Genomic DNA, 20,121 nt, shown 5'->3' with positions numbered 1-20,121 from the left:
TATCTGTGTGATGCTTTCTGTTTTGTTTGGTCTTCACAGATTAAAATAACTGCTACATGTTTTTCATTGTCTTTTAAGAGAATGGTCAGATTTATGGTTTGTAGTGTGACAGACTGTTTGCATCACTCAGGCTTAAAAAAAGCCCATCTCTAGGGTACCACATTTGATCTGAGCTGAAAGGTTGAGAGGAGATCTCGTATACCCATAACGCTTAATCCTAGTTAAGGTAAAGTAATAGATGTTAGTATCATTGTACATCCTGGAGTAATTCATCCCTGCATCTGTTCAGTCGGAGTAAATCTTCCATTTGCCACCAGTGTTTATTTAGGGTTTTGTTCAGCACTGGCAGACCATGGATGGCCTCAGCGAGGAGTCCGAGCTGACTCTCAGAAATGAGTCACTTATAAAGGCTTGGCTGTGAGGACGTTGGATGCCAGGCATGTCAAAATGAATCATGCCATGCAACACATGGCACCAACTGTTTTGCTTGTCGGGCTACTGTTGTTGGCACAAAGTGATGCACTCTGCCGGTGACCCGCGATGGCACCGGATGATAAGCTGAGACATTCAGGCTTTCTGAAGCTCCAGTCCGAGCACGTCGAGCAGCGCTGTCTCTCTGGAACGTCACCACAGTGACAGTTTATGCTTTCTGTGGAACTATGCAGTCTGATGGGGCTGTTTCACAGAAATGGACTGAGCTCTTTTTTTCTTTGACAATAATGTATTTTTTTTTCCATGTCAGTGGTTTTCTCTGAGTAGAAAAAAGTTTAAATCCAAGAGCAGAACACAACACTACAAAAGGATCTGCATAAGCTGCCAGTTTGTTTTCCAGTCCTTACTACCTCATATCATGTGTCATTTTCCCATTAGGTGCATAAATCCTCTTTACTTCATCCCATTCCTCATATTTCTTGTGGAGTGCCATCTTGAATACAGAACAGGAAGAGTTTTCTTTTCCTCCCAGGACAGCAGCATCGCTCTGGGGAGAACAGTGTCCATTAGCTGAGACGCCACAACAACAAAAAATCTTCTGATAAGTGATGTTCATGTTATATCAGCGAAGTATTTATCATCCACAGTTTAAACTGCTGCAGTACCAGCACAGCAGTCCATACTGACACAACAACAGATGTGGCCTTTGATTCATTTTTTTCTTGTATATTTAAAATCAGATTAGCATTAATAGTGAGACAACGACTTTTATTCACATGGTTCTAAATGTTCTCGTTAGAAGAAGAAAGGCTTCAGAAAGGCTTGGAAAGAAAAGCGTCTGGACTTGTTTAAGTTTCCTTGAAGACGTTTCATCCGAGAAGCTTCTTCAGTTCTAAGAGCAACTGGTGAAGAGTCCCAGATTTAAGCCCTATGGGAGTGTCCCCGGGTGGGTCGTGGGCCCCCTATTGATCCTCTACCTAATCACATGAGCCAAGGTGTAAAAACAGGTGTGGGTCACAATCAGCCAAGTTGCCAGGTGAACCAACTGTGACACCTAACCCCACCCTATCATGTGATTTACTGAGGTCAAATGACCCTGGATGTGAGTGGGCGTTAAGGCGTCTGGGAAGGGATCTCAAAACTAGATGGCAGACAGTTGGTGTGGTAAGCCCCGCCCTCTGTTCAAAGATGGTTGTTCACAGTGGACATAGGCTGTATCCCAATTCAGGGTCTGCAGCCTTAAAGGACGCAGCCTCAACGATCCTCAAGGGCCGCGTACTCAAAGACCGCTAAGGCCGGAAGTGCGAGGCTTGTGAAATGGGACGGTCTAGCCTCCGTTGCGCTGCCCAGGTTGCCTAGCAACCATGACAACCATGACTAACAGCTGGAAACGTGTCATACAGCTTTGTTTGACAGAAATGAAGGAGAAAATCTTTTGTTCATTTGTTTGTTTATTTCTACATGAGCTTTGATCATTCTCTGTAAGATTAAGCTCAGCTATTGAACGGCGTATATTTTAAAGTAAAGGCTTTAAAACCAAGTTAGTACAAACGTCACTAATGTCACATGACTTTGCCGACATGTGGCCAACAGTAATGTTTAATGTTCTTCGTTATTAAACATTTGCACATAAATAAGTGACATAATATTCAGTACTTACTTAAAGTTCACTCTTCGGGCGCCCCTCATCCGCCGTTTTTTTTCGGCAAAATTATCCACCCCCACCGCCGCGCTATGCATTCTGGGATATGTTGGGCCACGAAGTCTACACCGCCACGTCCTTAAAATTCAGGGAAATGAAGGACGCATTTCAGGGTCGCATTTCGAGCAGCCTTTGGATTGGGACAGCCTTCGTCGCGTCGCTGTGACGTAATCGGCCTTAAAATGCGTACTTTAAGGCTGCACACCCTGAATTGGGATACAGCCATAGATGGTTTGAAAGAGGAGTGAAAGAAGCCATCTGTCTTCTCTGTCCAAAATGTGAACATTGTAATTGTGTTTCCAGGATGCCAATTTATAACAACTAAGGTAGAAAATGTATCACTTGAAAAGTAATTACTTTCAAATTTAGAAGCTTTCCCAAACTCATGGGTGTGAACCTCACTGTTGTTATTCATATAATAACATAATCGATTGATTTAAGTTAAAATTAGAAAAAATAATATGGAAGCTACTTTGTAGTATAAACAACGAAATTATACAATAAGTGAGTTTGGAATAAAAACACTAGTTTATATTTGATGAAAATCTTTACATGTTACCTGCAAAACACAGACAACTGGGAAATGTAAAAGTTTAGGAGCAAACCTCCTGTCTTGACAGACTGTCAAAGGGCTAAGGAGGATAGCATCACAGAGCAGGTAACATTGCTATAAAAGTGCTCTAACGTACAGCGTTTTTCTTCAAAGTACAGAAACTGAGGTTTAAGGTTTACAGAAAACAGAAAGAATAAGTGATGGAGCAAAGACCAGCACACACACTTTTATCTGTGCTGTCAAGTTTCCTCACCACTTAAAAAAAAAAAATCCCCTGTGGCCTTGAATGATCCCCCAAACATGGTCGATCAGCCAGGTGGAAGGCATAACGGTAATGGATGGTGCACTGAAGTGGCATCAGCACCACACCCCAGTGTCTGCTAACCCAGCATTGTCACAGCATATGTCAATGTAAGCAGCCCACGAGCTATCAGCATGCTGGCTTGTGTCGAGCCAATCCAACGGATCAGGCGCTTGATGGATGGCATAATGTCCCTGATAGGACGACATACTGCAGTTTTAATTATACAAAGCTCACTTCTCAGCCTTTTAGCGTTTCTGCAGCATTGAGCTGTGCACACCTGTGTTCGCTCATGATATGCTATCAGCGACTGAGCAGTTCTTTGTGTTCTTTCCCTTCTCATTTCACCCCTGACGCCACGCCATCACTATATACTGTTCAATGGAAAAATGTCATTAAAAGGAATTGTAGCCTGGTGTTAATCAGCTGTCCTCCTGCCCCCATATTGTGTCACCTCAGTGAAGATTTGCAGCGACAGTTAAACTCTGTCTCACTACTGCTCTCTGTTCCTGCTGACACCAGAGTGGTGAACATTAGTTCAGAGATAAAAGATTAAGGCGACAGAGTCTTTTTCCTGTTACTCGTTTGCTGAATGAAGCAAAATATGTTTCTGCAATCAGACTTGATGTGCATGTGGAAACAAAGAGAGAATGCATATTCAGGGTTGCTGTAGGAATGTACTTGAATAAGGTGGCAAGGTTTTTTGCACCGAGCATGCACACACAGCAATGAGCACGAGATATGAAGTTTAGTAACAAACCCTCAAGAAAAATGGAAAAAATATTTAACAGTGATGAAAAGAGACGGAGATAACGGGACAAACTAAAGTCTCCCGAAAGCTAAGACACGGAAATATGACGATGCGTGTGCAGCGCACAGCTTCGATGTGACTACGGCGGGAGACAAGTATGGACCGGCGCGCCTACTGTGTCAAAAAATGTTTATCTGATCTATTTTTCTTCTTTGTTTTAACTTTAATCTTAATAAGGATACAATGTTATGCAGAGATGTAGTTACAATAACGATTTAATAGACAAATGATACTATTTATATACATGGGGTAGAGTGGGCGGGGCTTCTTCTACCTTTTTTTTTTCTTTTTCTTTTGCCTGTCCCGTTTGGCTCTTTTGCCATCAGAATTGTTGTCTAAAGGCAAAGAAAGATGCCCAACGGATTTACTTTACCAAACTGACCATCCCAGCCTTGCCGTAATGGTTCATTTGATTCACCTTTTATTGTTTATTTTATTTTCACTTACTGAATACGGGACAGACTTGACTGGGGGAAAGAAGGGGAGAAAGAAAGAGGGAAAGAGAAACAGCTGAGAAGAGGGACGGGGGAGAAGGGCAAAAGACAAAAACCAACAGAACGGGCAGAGAAAAAAAAATGCATATATCAATCACCTGGGTCACCTGCTGAGAAAGAAAAAAGAAAACAAGCAGAAGAGAACAAGAGTAATAGAATAAACAACATCACAATGATATATGGGAATATGACAGTAAATACTAAATATTAAACATTATTGTGCAGCACATAAGATCAACAGCGCACAGTGTGCTTTGAGGTAGGAGCCAAAAAGGGTGTAGTTTGTGGGTGTGATCACCCGTGTGTACACCTGTGAGCATGGACGCGCTTGTTTTTAAAAGGTTCCTTCATGTAATGATCTGCTAGAGGGTGTGGGGGGGCCACAGCCCCGTCCTCCAGGGCGTGAAGCAGGTATGGAGGAGATCAAAACTCCAGACATCCAGAGGCCCCCAGAACACAAGAGACCAAGGCTTCTTCTACCTAAAGGGGGTGTAACAGAAAATAACTGAGAAGCACTGCTGTTGAGGAAGATGACTGATTAAATTAATGGTAGCTGGAAACGTGTAAGGCGCCCTGCTGTTGGAGTGATTATACATTTCTGAGGATCAAAGCTAATTGGTTGTGATAGATATAAGAAATATTTCTCTCTGTCTAAAACATCTATGAGAAAGGTTGCTGCGATGAGCACATGGCCCCTCCCACTCTGACTCCCATCTAGTTTCTCACGTCCTCGTTCACTCGTGATTTGTTTTTCACACTAATTCTCAAAAAAACTGGCCCGTTTTTGTCAAAAAAAGTCTAATACAGAATACATTTCACAGTCAGACGTCTGTCACTTCTGATCCATAGACCATCAGAACACCTGGTTCTTTCTGGCAGGAAACAGAAAATAATTCTGTCAGGAAAAAACCTCCATACTTCTTTTTAAATTGAACTAGAACTTTAACCCTCTCGAGGTAGGCGTTGCCGATTTGCAACAGTTAAAAACTAACAACCTGATTACCCCACATACATATTTTATGAGTTTGTTTTACTCCGAAGTACCACTGCAGGACGTGGTTGTGCATTAGCAACAAAAAGTTTAATTTGAGCCTGAGAGGGTTAAGATTAGGTATACTACTTTACATTAAAAGCAAACTAGTATGCATACTTGCATATACAACCTAATAATTATTATTAATTGCCAAAGTAATGAACAGATGGAATGATGGATGATATTTAGTATGGTCTCTGTTAAGTTTTAAAGGGAAAGTTCACTTAAGAAATCCTATCTGGCCAATTCAACTGCTATGAATTGTCTGAAAAAGGGAATAAAAAGCATTGGCTGTGTGCCGATTGGTGCCGCTCCTTACATGTAGCATGCAGCAGGATATTTGATTTAGAAGTATCAGAGTCCAGTTAGAGTATGCAGGGAGACATGTGACACTGAATCTCTGAATTCCCCAAACAATAAAACTCTGTTTTCTTGCTTGCTCTTTCCAGCATTATGTACATTATGTAAAAACACCATTAAATGTCAGATCAGACTGATACAGAAACTTATGTCTGGGAAAGATCGGGGACACAGTTGTGTGTTTCTAAAGGCTTGGAGCTGTTGCCATTTTGTCTATTGTCAGTTTAAATCTGAATCTGAAAGTGTGCTTCAGTAATCACGTTTGGAGTATGTAAAAGCATTGATGACCTCTAGGTCAGCAAATGAGAAGAATGACCTAATTTTGACTAAATAACTCAGCTAAACAAAAACACTAACAGCTGAATGTAGGTTAAAATATCGTTGGATAACAGCGCCGGCTCAGACGAGTGGTTGTTTGCCGTGCTGATCATATTCAATTAAAACGAGTAATTCAGAAGTGGAAATTGTTTTCCATCCAACCATCCGGTCTTGTCTAGAATGAATGTAGCATCTGTGTTGGGCTTTGCTGTGACATATAGTCATGTATCATCTGTATAGCAGTTAAAATCAATTGTGGCTACACAAGATAAAACAGGAAACAAAATAGAGCCCCGTGGGGCACAGAGCACAACGGGGGCATTGATTTCCCAACATAGCTGCAAAGAACTGAAACACTTTCTAACCACATCACTGATGCCCACTCTTAATTACTGTGTGAAAGCATCCTTTAGGAAACTCTTTAAATGATTTGTTTAGGCCTTTCTGATGAATACTCGATTGGGATGTCAAAAGTTTGGAAGTAGCTTCAACATCCTGGTGTCTTGTTCTACAACCCACTGCTGAACAACGCTGTTGGAGTAGTGAGGAGCTGCTTTGCTTTGATGTTCAGGTCAATGCTACCTGTCCAGGTAACATCAACATGAATCCAAGCACCCAGTATTTAAAAGCTGAAACTTGCACAGTGGGAATATGATCCCATGTTGTTCACTTCACTTGTCAGTGGTTTTAATGTAGTGTTGGGTCTGCGTTAATAACTCATTTCATCTCAGACCTTTATCTTGATACGTTTCCCTTTTTTCCTGTTGGACGATTCAGCTGTTACATTCTCGTGAACAATACTTTACATATTTACAGGACATACTGAGCAGCATCTGATTACTGATAGTCCAAACTCCTGTGCCACAATCTATTTTTCAACATGATGTTTTACTTGCTTCCCATATACACAGCAGCTACTGCCCCGCTCTCTAATTAGTGAACATGCAGGGCTACGTTTTCTGTAAAAATAGTTCCCTCAGAGAAATGGAAATTCTTTGAACATCTTCCAGATTGTCACAGTGGGTTCCCACTGAATAACCCTCCAATGTATTTAATGATAAGATGTGAAAAAACTGACGGAGTACAACAAAGAAAACTGAACTTATTTGCTGCTCTTTTTTTAGTGTCAAAGATAAAGTGCTATAGCTTTACATTTGTTCCTTTTTCTATAGTTAGTGTTGGCTCATGAGACTGTAGGATGTCTCTGTGCCTTCAGTGTGATGCGTGGCTAGTCTGTGTCTTTGTGTCAATGAAATGACGCTGCTTCCATTTTTCTGTCCTCCTTTGTTATATAGTATAAAAAGTCTACACAGGCTTTGTTTTTTGCACCCTTGCTTGCACCGTGATAAGCGCTAACCTCCAGTGCAGGCTTCACGGCCAGCCAGATAGCGTTTGCTTCGCTTGACTTCCTCCAGAACTGGCTCGAGAGACAGATGCACTACGGGAAAGAAAAACGGGCAAATAGGAAATCTTAATGGCTGCTGTCCTGCGTGAAAAAAGCCAAAAATAACCCGATGCAAATGGAGATTATTAATAACATTGAAGCTTTGTTTCTATAAAACCAAGCGCTTTGAAGAGAGGAAATTATCCCTGTGCGTGTTTAAGATGATGTAGATTTCCTTCTGAATCTGCAGATATTTTTAGAGTCTAATTAGGTGTTGAAATGATGTCATAGTGTACACCTTGGAAATGTCTTTGTCCAGCAAACAACATCCTGGGATGCTTCAAAGAGGATGAAAAAGATGCCAAGAGATACTTGAAAATGCTGCTTGATTTGAATCTTACAAACTGTCGCTGTCAGATGAATTATCTGACAGCACAGTCATCATTCAAAATGGCAGGAAATGTTACACTCAGCCAGCTAATGGCAAAAGCAGCAAAAAGTAATGCAAGCAAAAGAAATTGGTATATTTCAGGATTTCCATATCACCTGTGCCAGAATATTTTTGCTTCTGACAAATTATTAATCCTTTCTGAAGCATTTCTCTAGAATAAACCGTGGATCCAGAAGGGCTGTGGTTCTGCGAGCATTTGCAGCTGCTTCACAGACTGTGGTTGTTATGGTAACGTTTCTATCTTAAGTCTTTGAAGCTGAGGTGGGATATAGTGTGCTCGTGTGAAATAGCAGCACCTAAAACTTTCCTTTTGCTTCTTCGGGAGGGGGGGGGGGGGGGGGGGGGATGCACAGCATATATGACAGGTTTATCTCAGTGTGTGGGAAAGGTTATTCCTTCCACAGTTTCAAAGTCCAGCTGAGGTGATAAAGCAGATATGCTCACAGTCTCTCCCCCCGTGCAGACTGCTTGATTGGTTTATCAATTGACCTTTATGCCACCTTGTAGCGCCACATTGATCCTGGCTTGTTTGAATGCCGTGTTTCCTGCTCAAGCTGAAACTTTTTGTACCAGGAAATGCAAAAGGACCCCAGTGAAGAGCATAATCTCAAGTACCGCATGAAAAGTAGACCTTTAAATGCAAATATAGAAGGAAAAACAACATAGATATTATAGGTGCAGCTTTCTCAGGAAAATGCAACAATGCAAAATATGTCATTGGGGTTGCACATGAGCCTGACGATCACTCTTCTACACATTTTCAACCGATCAAATATTCTGATGTGGGCAAAGCCCGCTGCCCCCCCCCCCCCAAATTTTTAAAACCCTACAGAAGTGAAATGCTCCTATATATCCATCAGTTTGTATTAAAAATAATTACTGGGATGAAAGGTCAATGAAAACTGAGTTTGAGCATAAAAATCACAAGTATGAACCAAAATATATGTAGAATATTTACAACCTGTCCAATTAGATGATATTCTGTCTGTAGGCTTTTCACTAAGGACACACACACACACACACACACACACACACACACGATATGCTGGTATTAAAAAAAAAAGTATTTGTTGATCACTGCAGTTTTAAAGATCAATTAGCTGTCATCTTACACAGCAAGTGCCTAATGAGTGCATAGTGATTAATCAAATTTGAAGCCGAATGTTAGAAAATTGATTAGGAATGACTTTAAAGAGCAACAACGATATGAAGGAATGAAGAGGTGTTTTAAGTAGCACACTAAATTCACAGCCATCACTACAGTTTGACAAGCACTACATTTAAAGTGATTTTAATTAGGCATTCTGTCTATATACATCTCAAAGGCAATGCCTGTCTGCTCGGCTCAGAACAATCAGCGAGAAAACAGAAGGAGGAAAGAAAACAAAGCAGACATGGAAAAGTAAAAGAAATGGGTGGGAGTGGTGTTGGTGGGGCAATCTGGATGTGAGATAAGACAGAAAAGATGAGAGTGAAGGTGAGTAGCAGTCTCTTGGGCACATTAGGAAGGGAATATGAGAAACTACTGGGAGAATAAAGATAAGAGGTATGGGCAAGAGGGGTAAGTAAAACCACGGAAGAACAGTGCAGATAAACAGAGATAAAGGGGCTTTAGTTTGGAGGAAAACACAAAGATTCGGCTGGTGAGGAAGAAGAGTCAAGAGAAAGACACAAGAAGGATAGAATAAATGAGAAAAGAGAAAGAGGAGGGGAGAAATGATTCAGTGTGCAGTGGAGACAGGAAGCATGAGAGGCAACATGACAGAGAAGGAGACAGAGCTGCGAGGGAGCAGAGTGAGTGATGTCCAGAAGGGGCACAGTAACACAGTCTTCTCCCCGACGTGGCCTTGATGAAACTACAACACATCAACAGCTACAGCATACTCTAGTGGTCTGCATTTACATAAGCAAACAACTCATTTTACTTCCTAATTCCCTTCCTTTCATCCACTGCTGCCCTTCATCGCCAAAGTGCTGCATGTATTTAATTTGTGCCTAATACTGATTAGATAATTGCAAAATTCAGAGGGGAGCCTCAGCAGAAACCTTGGTTTCTTTGCTGTTATACTGGGATGGATGTTAAGACCCTTTAGCCTTGAACAGATTTGAGTGTTTTCCTTGTTCTCTTTGTAGCCAGCGCTTTCAGGTGCATAATGATGGATTTGTGTGCTCTACATGCACATGTGGTATTAGCCTTGCCTGCACTGCATGGTACAAATAGAGGCAGAGTCAGATACTAAAGGTGCGTCTAACGTCGGTTCAAGTGCATTCCTTCTCACATTATTTCAGGCCGATGTGGAGGTCTGGCACTGTAGCAGTTCTGAGATGGCTCAAGGCTTTCTGCCACACGTCTGACTTGACTTCCAGAAACCGTGTACAGATGCTGAAACCGTTAAAGCCAGTGACTCACCTACAACTCACAGAAATAAGAATTGGAATTAAAAGAAATGGATATTAAAATAGGTCAAAACATTTAGCTGTCGTGTTACGGCTGTGGCAGGCAGAGTTAGGTCTCAAACACACGGTTCAAACAAAAGGTTCGACTGAAAAAGGCAAAAACGCAGAATATTACAACAGAGAAAAACAAAACCAACACTGGAAACTAGGAAACACAGAGCTAGGAGTTATCAGGAAACACAGAGGAAACCCAGAGCAATGAGGCAGTATGACATGACAACGAACAGAGGAAAACACAGGGCTTAAATACACAAGTCAGTAACGAGTGAGTAAAGGAAACAGTAAGGCAACACAGCTGGGACTAATCAGACATAACGAGACGAGGAGAAAGCAGAACTGAATACACTGAACACAGGACAAGGAACTATCAAAATAAAACAGGAAACATGAGACCATCACAAAGGCAGGGCAGGGGTGGGCAACTCCAGGCCTCGAGGGCCGGTGTCCTGCAGGCTTTAGTAAGTAAGTAAGTAAGTAAGTAAGTAAGTAAGTAAGTAAGTAAGTAAAATTTTATTTATATAGCACATTTCTAGATAAGAGATCACAAAGTGCTTTACAAGGTATAGGCACAGATTAAAAAGACAAAATACAGTCAAAAGTTAACAAAATGCAATTTTAAAAAGATGTGTTTTTAGCTGTTTTTTAAAAGTAATCAGTGAATCAGCAGATCTTAAGTTCTGAGGAAGAGAATTCCACAGTCTGGCGGCCACAGTAGCAAAAGCTCGATCACCCCTAGTTTTCAGTCTCGTATACTTAATAACAAGTAGGCCCTGACCACAAGACCTCAGAGACCTACTAGGGGCATAGGGCTGTAAGAGTTTAGATGTGTCCTTGATCCAACACAGTTGATTCAAATGGCTAAATGGCTTCCTCAACTTGTCCTGTAGTTCTCCAGAGGCCTGGTAACGAACTAATCATGTGATTCAGGTGTGTTGACTCAGGGTGAAATCTAAAACCAGCAGGACACCGGCCCTCCAGGCCGCAGAGGGAATATGAAACAAAGAGACAAGATGTCTGTGAAGGGTCTCAGTCATCCAGGTCATCGCAGTCTAAGGTTCCCATAGTCCTTAAAATCTGGGACTGTCCATCAGTTGCTCTTAAAACTGAAGAAGCTTCTCGGATGAGAGGTGAAACGTCTTAAAGAATCCAGACGCTTTTCTTTCCAAGCTCCTTAGACCACGGAGACAAGAGTAACTAAACGTGGAACACGGGGAAGGCACAGTGAGAGAAAACTAGAGACTAGAAACTAAGAGTATAACACACTGAGGCAAATAGGGAGAACATGAATGACACTAAGAATATTAATCCAGGACCTGAAACACAAATACTGGGTCGTGATGTTGGGTTTATGAATGAGTGTAATACTGTCTGTTCAAAGTTGAGTTTTTTTTCCCCATATTTTCTCAATAGAAGTAGTTTTTTCTACAGAAGACGATAAAAAAAAGAAGGTTATTGATTACCATCAACATTGATTACCATAGCTGTCGTATGTTAACTTCCATAACTTCCAAGACTTTAACTGAACAAACACACACATCCACACATGTGCAATAACACTAAGTGCAATAATCTTTTCTGGCATCGTTGTATTTTTACTCAGTTGTGTATATAGCATTCGTATTCTATTTTTATCTTATTGTATATTTTTATTCTATTTTATTCTACTGTATATAGTATATTATTTTATTCTATTCTGTACAGCTGTGTACTGTATTTATTCTTATTGTATTCTAATTTTTGCGTCATAACTTTTGCACTGTCCACTTCCTGCTGTGACAAAACAAATTTCCCACGTGTGGGACTAATAAAGGTTATCTTATCTTATCTTATATGACAATCTGAAAATGATCTATTGGCTGTACTTGTGACCTGATCCATTGACCAGAGGGGTGAGTCTACAGATACTCGTCCATAGTGCCCAGCCTGCTCTGTCATTAGCGGGATAACAAAAGCTAAACATGACATTTGGGGCCAGATACTCTCCATTGTTGCCCCACGTCTTTATTTCAACTCTGTCTCCATTTATGGCCCATACACTGTATTTATCCACTTACCATTACTGTAAGTCGATGGCTTCATTTTCTGCCACAGTCATTCCAAATTGCGACAAAGAATTCAGTGTTTTTTTGTTTTCTTTAGCTCAGCCTTGATGTCAAGTTGTAGTTCTGATGCTACCAGATGATATTGTGTCTCATAAACAGCTCCCACCAATTGACAACGTAATTGCTCAGCCGTTGACATGCTACTGAGAGGCGGGGTAGCTTAATCACTTCTAGATAATGATCGGTTTCAGCTGCCATTTTAGTGTCGACCATCCCGACGTTTGTTTGCAGACTAAAAGCTTGTTTTCAGATGTGTGAGGCTGTCAATACTGGAGTACCATGACATTTTGAAATCAAAGCCACAGAGAGCTTTTTGTTCCAACTGCAGCGAACAAAACTGATGTCTTTGAAACAGTTTGAGCCAAAGTACAAAAATGTCTGAAGAGCTGTTTGTTGGAAGTTGCACGTGGTTTGGAAGCAGATTCCATGTGAAATCTTTTGTTTTGCTTTAATCTGTTACTTTGATGCCAGTCCCAAGTTTCTGGGAAGTGTTAAAAAGCACAATTAAGAAAATGATATAAATTGTTTGCAGGGGAAAGATCAAATCTCGAATGTTGTCTGTTTATTTTCATTTGCTGTTCTTATTTTCAGAAAGGTTGGTTTAGGTAAACTAAAAAAGGCAAGTTGAACCCACCGTGTCTTCCTTACGATGAGTCCAATGTAGATGCCAGCAGCGTTAGCTTTACCATTCCTTGTAATTACTACATTCAGCACAAATGAACACACACGCACTGCTATTTATAGAACGTCAGGTTTAATTTAGACTTGATATGCTGCCTTGTGTTTTTACCTGACATCGAAGGTGACGGCTCTTCAGGTCACGATCACAATTAATCTATTGCTCCGCAAACGCTTGAGATTTTCTCAGAAAAGCAATTAATAGCATCATTGGCATGCTATGAGCTGAGCCAAAATTCAAGACTGTGTTTGGAACTTTGACTCTGTGGATGACGAAAGGGGGACATTTAGTTCTGCTAATAATATGTTTTCACCACAGTTGGTTAATTGCTGAGGCAACAAGGCAAATCCAAAGGTAATGTGACTGACATTTTGATTCTATAAGCACGTCAGCTGGGGACTCACGAGGGGAGAGTGCACTTCAAATACAGACACCCTGTCAAACGTTTCTCAAGCCTGCTGCGGTTTTGTCCTTCCAATACACCCGGCACCTCAACAAAGACCGTGAACGCTCGCGAGCAAGTGTGTAAATAAACAGTGACTGGTGTTTTTTGAAATCCACATGCTATTCTTATCCTGGGCTGAGGCTTAATGCATTAAACATTTTTTTTAACTCTCTTTAACGCTGGCTGAAAAGATGTTTTTGAGACACATAGCAAGATTTGCTTTAGAAATATTTGAAAGGACAAAAGTACTTTCTTCGTTTGTTTGTTTTTTCTGCCAGTTGTTCAATGTGAATTTCAAATTCAGACTGTCATGTGGTGATGAGACAACTCGTGTCTGTGTGTGTCACCCCCCCAAGCGGACACAGCCACACATCTCAGAAGCACAAAGCCCACAGAAGCACGAGCATGCAGAGATCTATGCATGTCTAGAGTGGGAAGCATGAGTGCTCTTCTAACAAAGATAATCATGTTAATGCACACAAAGACCAAGTTTTGCGATGTTGTGGAGCCGAATGGCAGGAATCCATCTTCTTCCTATGCAGCACTGGCCTCTCACTGGACTGCAATCTTGTTTGGCCTGAACTGTATGTTCGCATTGTTAGTAGGAGGACCCCTTGGGCATGTGGCACATCTTCACACAAGCTCCATCCAAGGACTCTGGTGAGCGACTGGCTCGTTCATAGGGCTTGTGGGGAGCGTGAGGCTCGGCCAGAGGTGGAAAGGTCCTTGAAGTCTGCGGGCCTCACGAGCTTCACGAACACAAGTACTACAGGAGGTCAGGGGAGCCAAGAAACTGGTTCTTTACTAAGTTCTGCTTATCTAGCCTCAATTGCTGACTTCTGTCAAAAGAGTCAAGGCCACACCTCCTTCACCCCCTCCCAGCCAAATGACTCAAGTCAGGCCTGTCAGGTTGCTTTAAACAAGCAGAAGCTTGTTGCAGGGAGGGGAATGCTAACAAGAGACATGGATGCTAATGAGAAGGAGCAATAGTCATTTAGTCAGAAGGAAAACAGTACAGCTACGAAAAACACGTGTGCTGATGGGTGAAAGTAGCATCTTATTATGTAAAAGGAGCTTGGCTCCCGGTGAGGTCGGGTCAAGTGTGTGATAAATCCAAGACAATTGCAGGAGCTCGCTCTCCTATGAAAGAAATCTTTTGACTGCGTTCTGTAACCCAGAGGTGAGCATAAGTAGAGGGACCAGATGGTTAAGTATAATGAACAGTGTTTTTTCCTCCTCTGACATTACAGCCCAGCTGTCCCTGAGCAACAGATTTATGATCCTTTACTCTAGCGTGGAGTATCACAGCTGACCACTGATCCTGTCACAGCAAACTAGTCCTTCATCTTGCGATGTGCTCTGAGGACTCGCACAGTGCTTATCATAGTGCCCTGCCTGCTGATTATCTCTCCAAAAGAGCCCAGACCAAAGCTGTGAACACAGAGACTGTTGGATCAGACTTTTCCACAGGGGCAAGAATGTCAGCGTGCTCCATCAAGTTTGAAGTTTGAAAGTGGCAAACACCGCTAATTATGCAAAGCACTACCTAGCAACATGCTAACACTTCCAGGGCCTTGTAGTCTTTTCCTAACCAGTGTTGCAGAGTATTCAAAATACCATAAATGTTTTTTTTTTTTTACAGTATGTACCTTTTGAGGGAAGAAAGACCTTTCAGCAATCACCTCAGGGATGCTTCTTGTGTTAAAACTTATTGATTTTTGGGGTCATAAATGATGGGATCATAAGGCTTACAACTGGAGAATAGCTCTTTGAAAAGGAGGCCCTTTTAATCTCTGCATTAATTTTTCACCACAGGTGACAGCAGCTTAACCTTGATAGGCTAGACAGTCTTCTCCTCTGCGACATCTCTAGGGATCCTGAGGTGTGCTCAACCCAGACAGGGCACATTATAACTGCGGCATGTAGTGGTTCTTCTCTGGGGTCTTCTGTCAGTTTGATTTCAAAATAATATCTTTCACAGTGATAACATTCTCTTGTTTGATATCATTAAAAAAGCTAAAGCTACTTAAATCTGCATCTTTTTCTTTGAATGTACTTGGAATTACAGTGGGGCAAAAAAGTATTTAGTCAGCCACTGATTGTGCAAGTTCCCCCACCTAAAATGATGACAGAGGTCAGTAATTTGCACCAGAGGTACACTTCAACTGTGAGAGACAGAATGTGAAAAAAAAATCCATGAATCCACATGGTAGGATTTGTAAAGAATTTATCCGTAAATCAGGGTGGAAAATAAGTATTTGGTCAATAACAAAAATACAACTCAATACTTTGTAACATAACCTTTGTTGGCAATAACAGAGGTCAAAGGTTTACTATAGGTCTTTACCAGGTTTGCACACACAGTAGCTGGTATTTTGGCCCATTCCTCCATGCAGATCTTCTCGAGAGCAGTGATGTTTTGGGGCTGTCGCCGAGCAACACGGACTTTCAACTCCCGCCACAGATTTTCTATGGGGTTGAGGTCTGGAGACTGGCTAGGCCACTCCAGGACTTTCAAATGCTTCTTACGGAGCCACTCCTTTGTTGCCCGGGCGGTGTGTTTTGGATCATTGTCATGTTGGAAGACCCAGCCTCGTTTCATCTTCAAAGTTCTCACTGATGGAAGGAGGTTTTGGCTCAAAATCTCACGATACATGGCCCCATTCATTCTGTCCTTAACACGGATCAGTCGTCCTGTCCCCTTGGCAGAAAAACAGCCCCATAGCATGATGTTTCCACCCCCATGCTTCACAGTAGGTATGGTGTTCTTGGGATGCAACTCAGTATTCTTCTTCCTCCAAACACGACGAGTTGAGTTGATACCAAAAAGTTCTACTTTGGTTTCATCTGACCACATGACATTCTCCCAATCCTCTGCTGTATCATCCATGTGCTCTCTGGCAAACTTCAGACGGGCCTGGACATGCACTGGCTTCAGCAGCGGAACACGTCTGGCACTGCGGGATTTGATTCCCTGCCGTTGTAGTGTGTTACTGATGGTGACCTTTGTTACTTTGGTCCCAGCTCTCTGCAGGTCATTCACCAGGTCCCCCCGTGTGGTTCTGGGATCTTTGCTCACCGTTCTCATGATCATTTTGACCCCACGGGATGAGATCTTGCGTGGAGCCCCAGATCGAGGGAGATTATCAGTGGTCTTGTATGTCTTCCATTTTCTGATGATTGCTCCCACAGTTGATTTTTTCACACCAAGCTGCTTGCCTATTGTAGATTCACTCTTCCCAGTCTGGTGCAGGTCTACAATACTTTTCCTGGTGTCCTTCGAAAGCTCTTTGGTCTTGGCCATGGCGGAGTTTGGAGTCTGACTGTTTGAGGCTGTGGACAGGTGTCTTTTATACAGATGATGAGTTCAAACAGGTGCCATTCATACAGGTAACGAGTGGGGGACAGAAAAGCTTCTTACAGAAGACGTTACAGGTCTGTGAGAGCCAGAGATTTTCCTTGTTTGAGGTGACCAAATACTTATTTTCCACCCTAATTTACGAATAAATTCTTTACAAATCCTACCATGTGGATTCATGGATTGTTTTTTCACATTCTGTCTCTCACAGTTGAAGTGTACCTCTGGTGCAAATTACTGACCTCTGTCATCATTTTAGGTGGGGGAACTTGCACAATCGGTGGCTGACTAAATACTTTTTTGCCCCACTGTATATCAGTAACTACTGACGTAACTAACAACTCTTATAAATGAAACAACTCCAAGCTACAGTGACTTTAATAGCATTGTGATTCATTTTATTTGCATACAATCACTGTGTTTGCAATCAGCAGAGCATTCTGAACAAACTGATGTGTGTCAACACTGGACTTGGAGTGTCCAAGGATCCATCAGCAAAAACTGAATTCAGTAAAAACTCACAGGCAATTGGGGCGACCGTGGCTCAAGGGGTTGGGAAGCGTATCTGTAACTGGAAGGTCGCCAGTTCGATCCCCGGGCTCTCTGTCCTGGTCATTGTGTCCTTGGGCAAGACACTTTACCCTACTGCCTATTGGTGTTGGCCAGAGGGGCCGATGGCGCGATATGGCAGCCTCGTTTCTGTCAGCATCTGTGGCTACAACCGTAGCTTGCCTCCACCAGTGTGTGAATGCGAGAGTGAATGAATAGTGGTATTGTAAAGCGCTTTGGGTGCCTTGAAAAGCGCTATATAAATCCAATCCATTATTATTATTATTATTAGTGCTCTGCCTCTTAAGCCATCCTAAATCTGGGATGCTGTATTCATGCATTAGTCGCCATTCTGCTACAGTAAAGAATTCATTAATCGCTTTGTCCGCCTCATAAAAAGATTCTAACAATTACATTCCCTCTTTTTCAGGTGATCCTGATCCTAACCAAGCTGTACGATTTTCATATCGGCAGCGTCACTGAGAGCACACTTTGGAGGTGAGTACAAGAGACTTTATCTATAAAATATTTACAAGTAGATGATAGAGCAGGCCGATATGACCGAAAATATTTATCATGATATACATTTGAAAATTTGCGATAACAATATAACTGACGATATAACTGACACGAGACAAAATACTTTACAACTCCACAACTTTATTAGTGCAAAAAAAAAAAGAAAACACATGAATGTATTTTCACTTAAACAAGCAGCTGTTTTTTTATGTGCATTAAAGTTATATAAAAATGTAACAGTGCAAATTCCTCGCTGACAGTTTAACCAAAAGGCGTTTCCAGTGGAAACTGGCCGACATATCCTCAGCATAACCATGTATAATATCCACAAAACTTAAAAAGAGGTTATACACACACAATACGGTAACATTATGTTGAAGCACAGTACCTATCACTCCGCGAGGCTCCGCCTACGATAGCCGTAATGCTCCGACAATCCATCAAGCGGTGCGGCTTCGTAGCTTAGCAAAGCCGTACTGAAACATTTGACAGATTTTCGAGCGCCGTGTACATAAAATCGTTTCGAGGTCAGTAAACACAACCAGAGTTCAGACATAAGGCACACGGGATTATAAGGGACTCTGTCGACTTTCAGAAAAATCAAAGGATTGATTTTAAGTGCGCCGTATTTTCCAAGCAACACGGTAACAACGACGGCCCGCTAGCATGCGCTACCAAAAATAGTGCTTTGTTGTGTATCTGACGGACGAAAGCTAAACCAGTTCCACACCAGTGAAGCTGCAGCATTTTTACAAACCAGTTCTGGTTCATCTGTTTCATTCAACGATCCGCTCTCGCTCTTCTCATTCTCCGTTGCCGCCATGATTTTTTCCGCCATGTGCGTATGAAAACAAAGGCATGCGCGTTTGACCCATATTCTATCGCGATATTTCATTTTCTTATCGTTGCCCAACATTATACCGGTATTACCGTGAACAGTATGATATGGCCCAGCCCTAGTAGATGGTTTGAAAGCTGTGGTGTGGAGTTGAAATAGCTCTGTGATGATGTTTTTGGCTATTTGATAGTTTAATATAAGCAGCAGGCAGCTAATCTGAGAAAACACAATTTGTGTTAAAATCACAACACAAACGTTTCTCCGTTCTGGCCCTTTAGTTGTGCCCTTTTACACCTTTGAACCATCAGTGTCACATTTCCCACCCATCTGCGATCCGTCTGTCCTGTCCTCACCTGCTCCTCTGCTGCTGTGAACACACTGTTCTAGTGTCGTGCACAGTCATACGGGGCACTCAGGTGGAGAAGGTTGTTTGCCATGCTCTTGTTCTGAAATATTATCTGATGTACTCAGCTTCTTCACCCCGACTGGGAATAAAATAAACACGCATACACACAAACTCGTGAGACAAGAGCGCTTGTAAAAAGGAAAAATACACTGAAAAAAGGATGGCTTACACATCCCTCGTGAGCTGAAACTACATGTAGGCTATTTTCAAATCTGGATTGTCATGACGTGTCACATTTTTCAGGAAAACAATGTAAAGGTCCTCTCAGGTAGGTGACCTCGCCAGTTCTGTCAAACTTTCTGCAGATGCCAAATAGGTGTCATAAGAGGAACCGTGTCTGTGGTTTGGAAAACACAGGTGGGACTCCTGGGGATTATTTCTACCACCTGTAGCAATGACTTAACAAAGCAGAACTAACTGTCCCAATTTGCTGATTTTTTTAAACTTGATGTTATCACTGGGTTTTACCAGACTTGATTAAAGCATTCAGGAAACGGACGTATCAAAAAACACACATGATTTAAAATTGGACAACATCTTCTCAGACATGTCCAGATGGCTTCCAGCACAGCTGCTATTTTTAGATCGGTCCGTTGAAATCCCTTCCTGACCTCTTGCACTGTGAACTCTATAATTTCACCACAAACAGCAAACTGGTGCAGAGACCAAACATCAACTTGTGTTTCCAACTGGCCTGAGGTTCTGCACTGTAAATGGAGCTCCCCCAGGGAGACTGTCAGTGCAGGATGCTACTGTAATATCCTGAGGGGGGTTCAGCAAAACCTGAATGCCTGAAAATAAATAAATCTGAAATGATTTCCACATTTTCTGGGATTCCACCATTTCCCTTGTCCGCTTCCTTAAAATGAAAATGAAGTTGAAACGATCACACTGGAGGTGATCCAGTTCCCATTACAGAGGCACAAGTG

General features: G+C 41.9%; 1 protein-coding gene across 1 annotated transcript in view; it reads left to right on the top strand.

Moving 5' to 3' along the window:
• Positions 1-20,121, top strand: part of sorcs3a (sortilin related VPS10 domain containing receptor 3a) — a 244,761-nt gene that overhangs the window by 74,954 nt on the left and 149,686 nt on the right. The window contains exon 2 of the mRNA XM_085460496.1: positions 17,860-17,927. Within this exon, the coding sequence (XP_085316622.1) occupies positions 17,860-17,927 (68 nt within the window). The remainder of the gene's footprint in view (positions 1-17,859; positions 17,928-20,121) is intronic.

This window comes from Copadichromis virginalis, linkage group LG6 (assembly GCF_057382275.1).
Source record: "Copadichromis virginalis isolate Kocher_CV1m ecotype Utaka linkage group LG6, C_Virginalis_male_GT1.1, whole genome shotgun sequence".
Classification (NCBI taxonomy): Eukaryota; Metazoa; Chordata; class Actinopteri; order Cichliformes; family Cichlidae; genus Copadichromis; species Copadichromis virginalis.
This window is presented reverse-complemented; position numbering and strand designations above follow the sequence as displayed.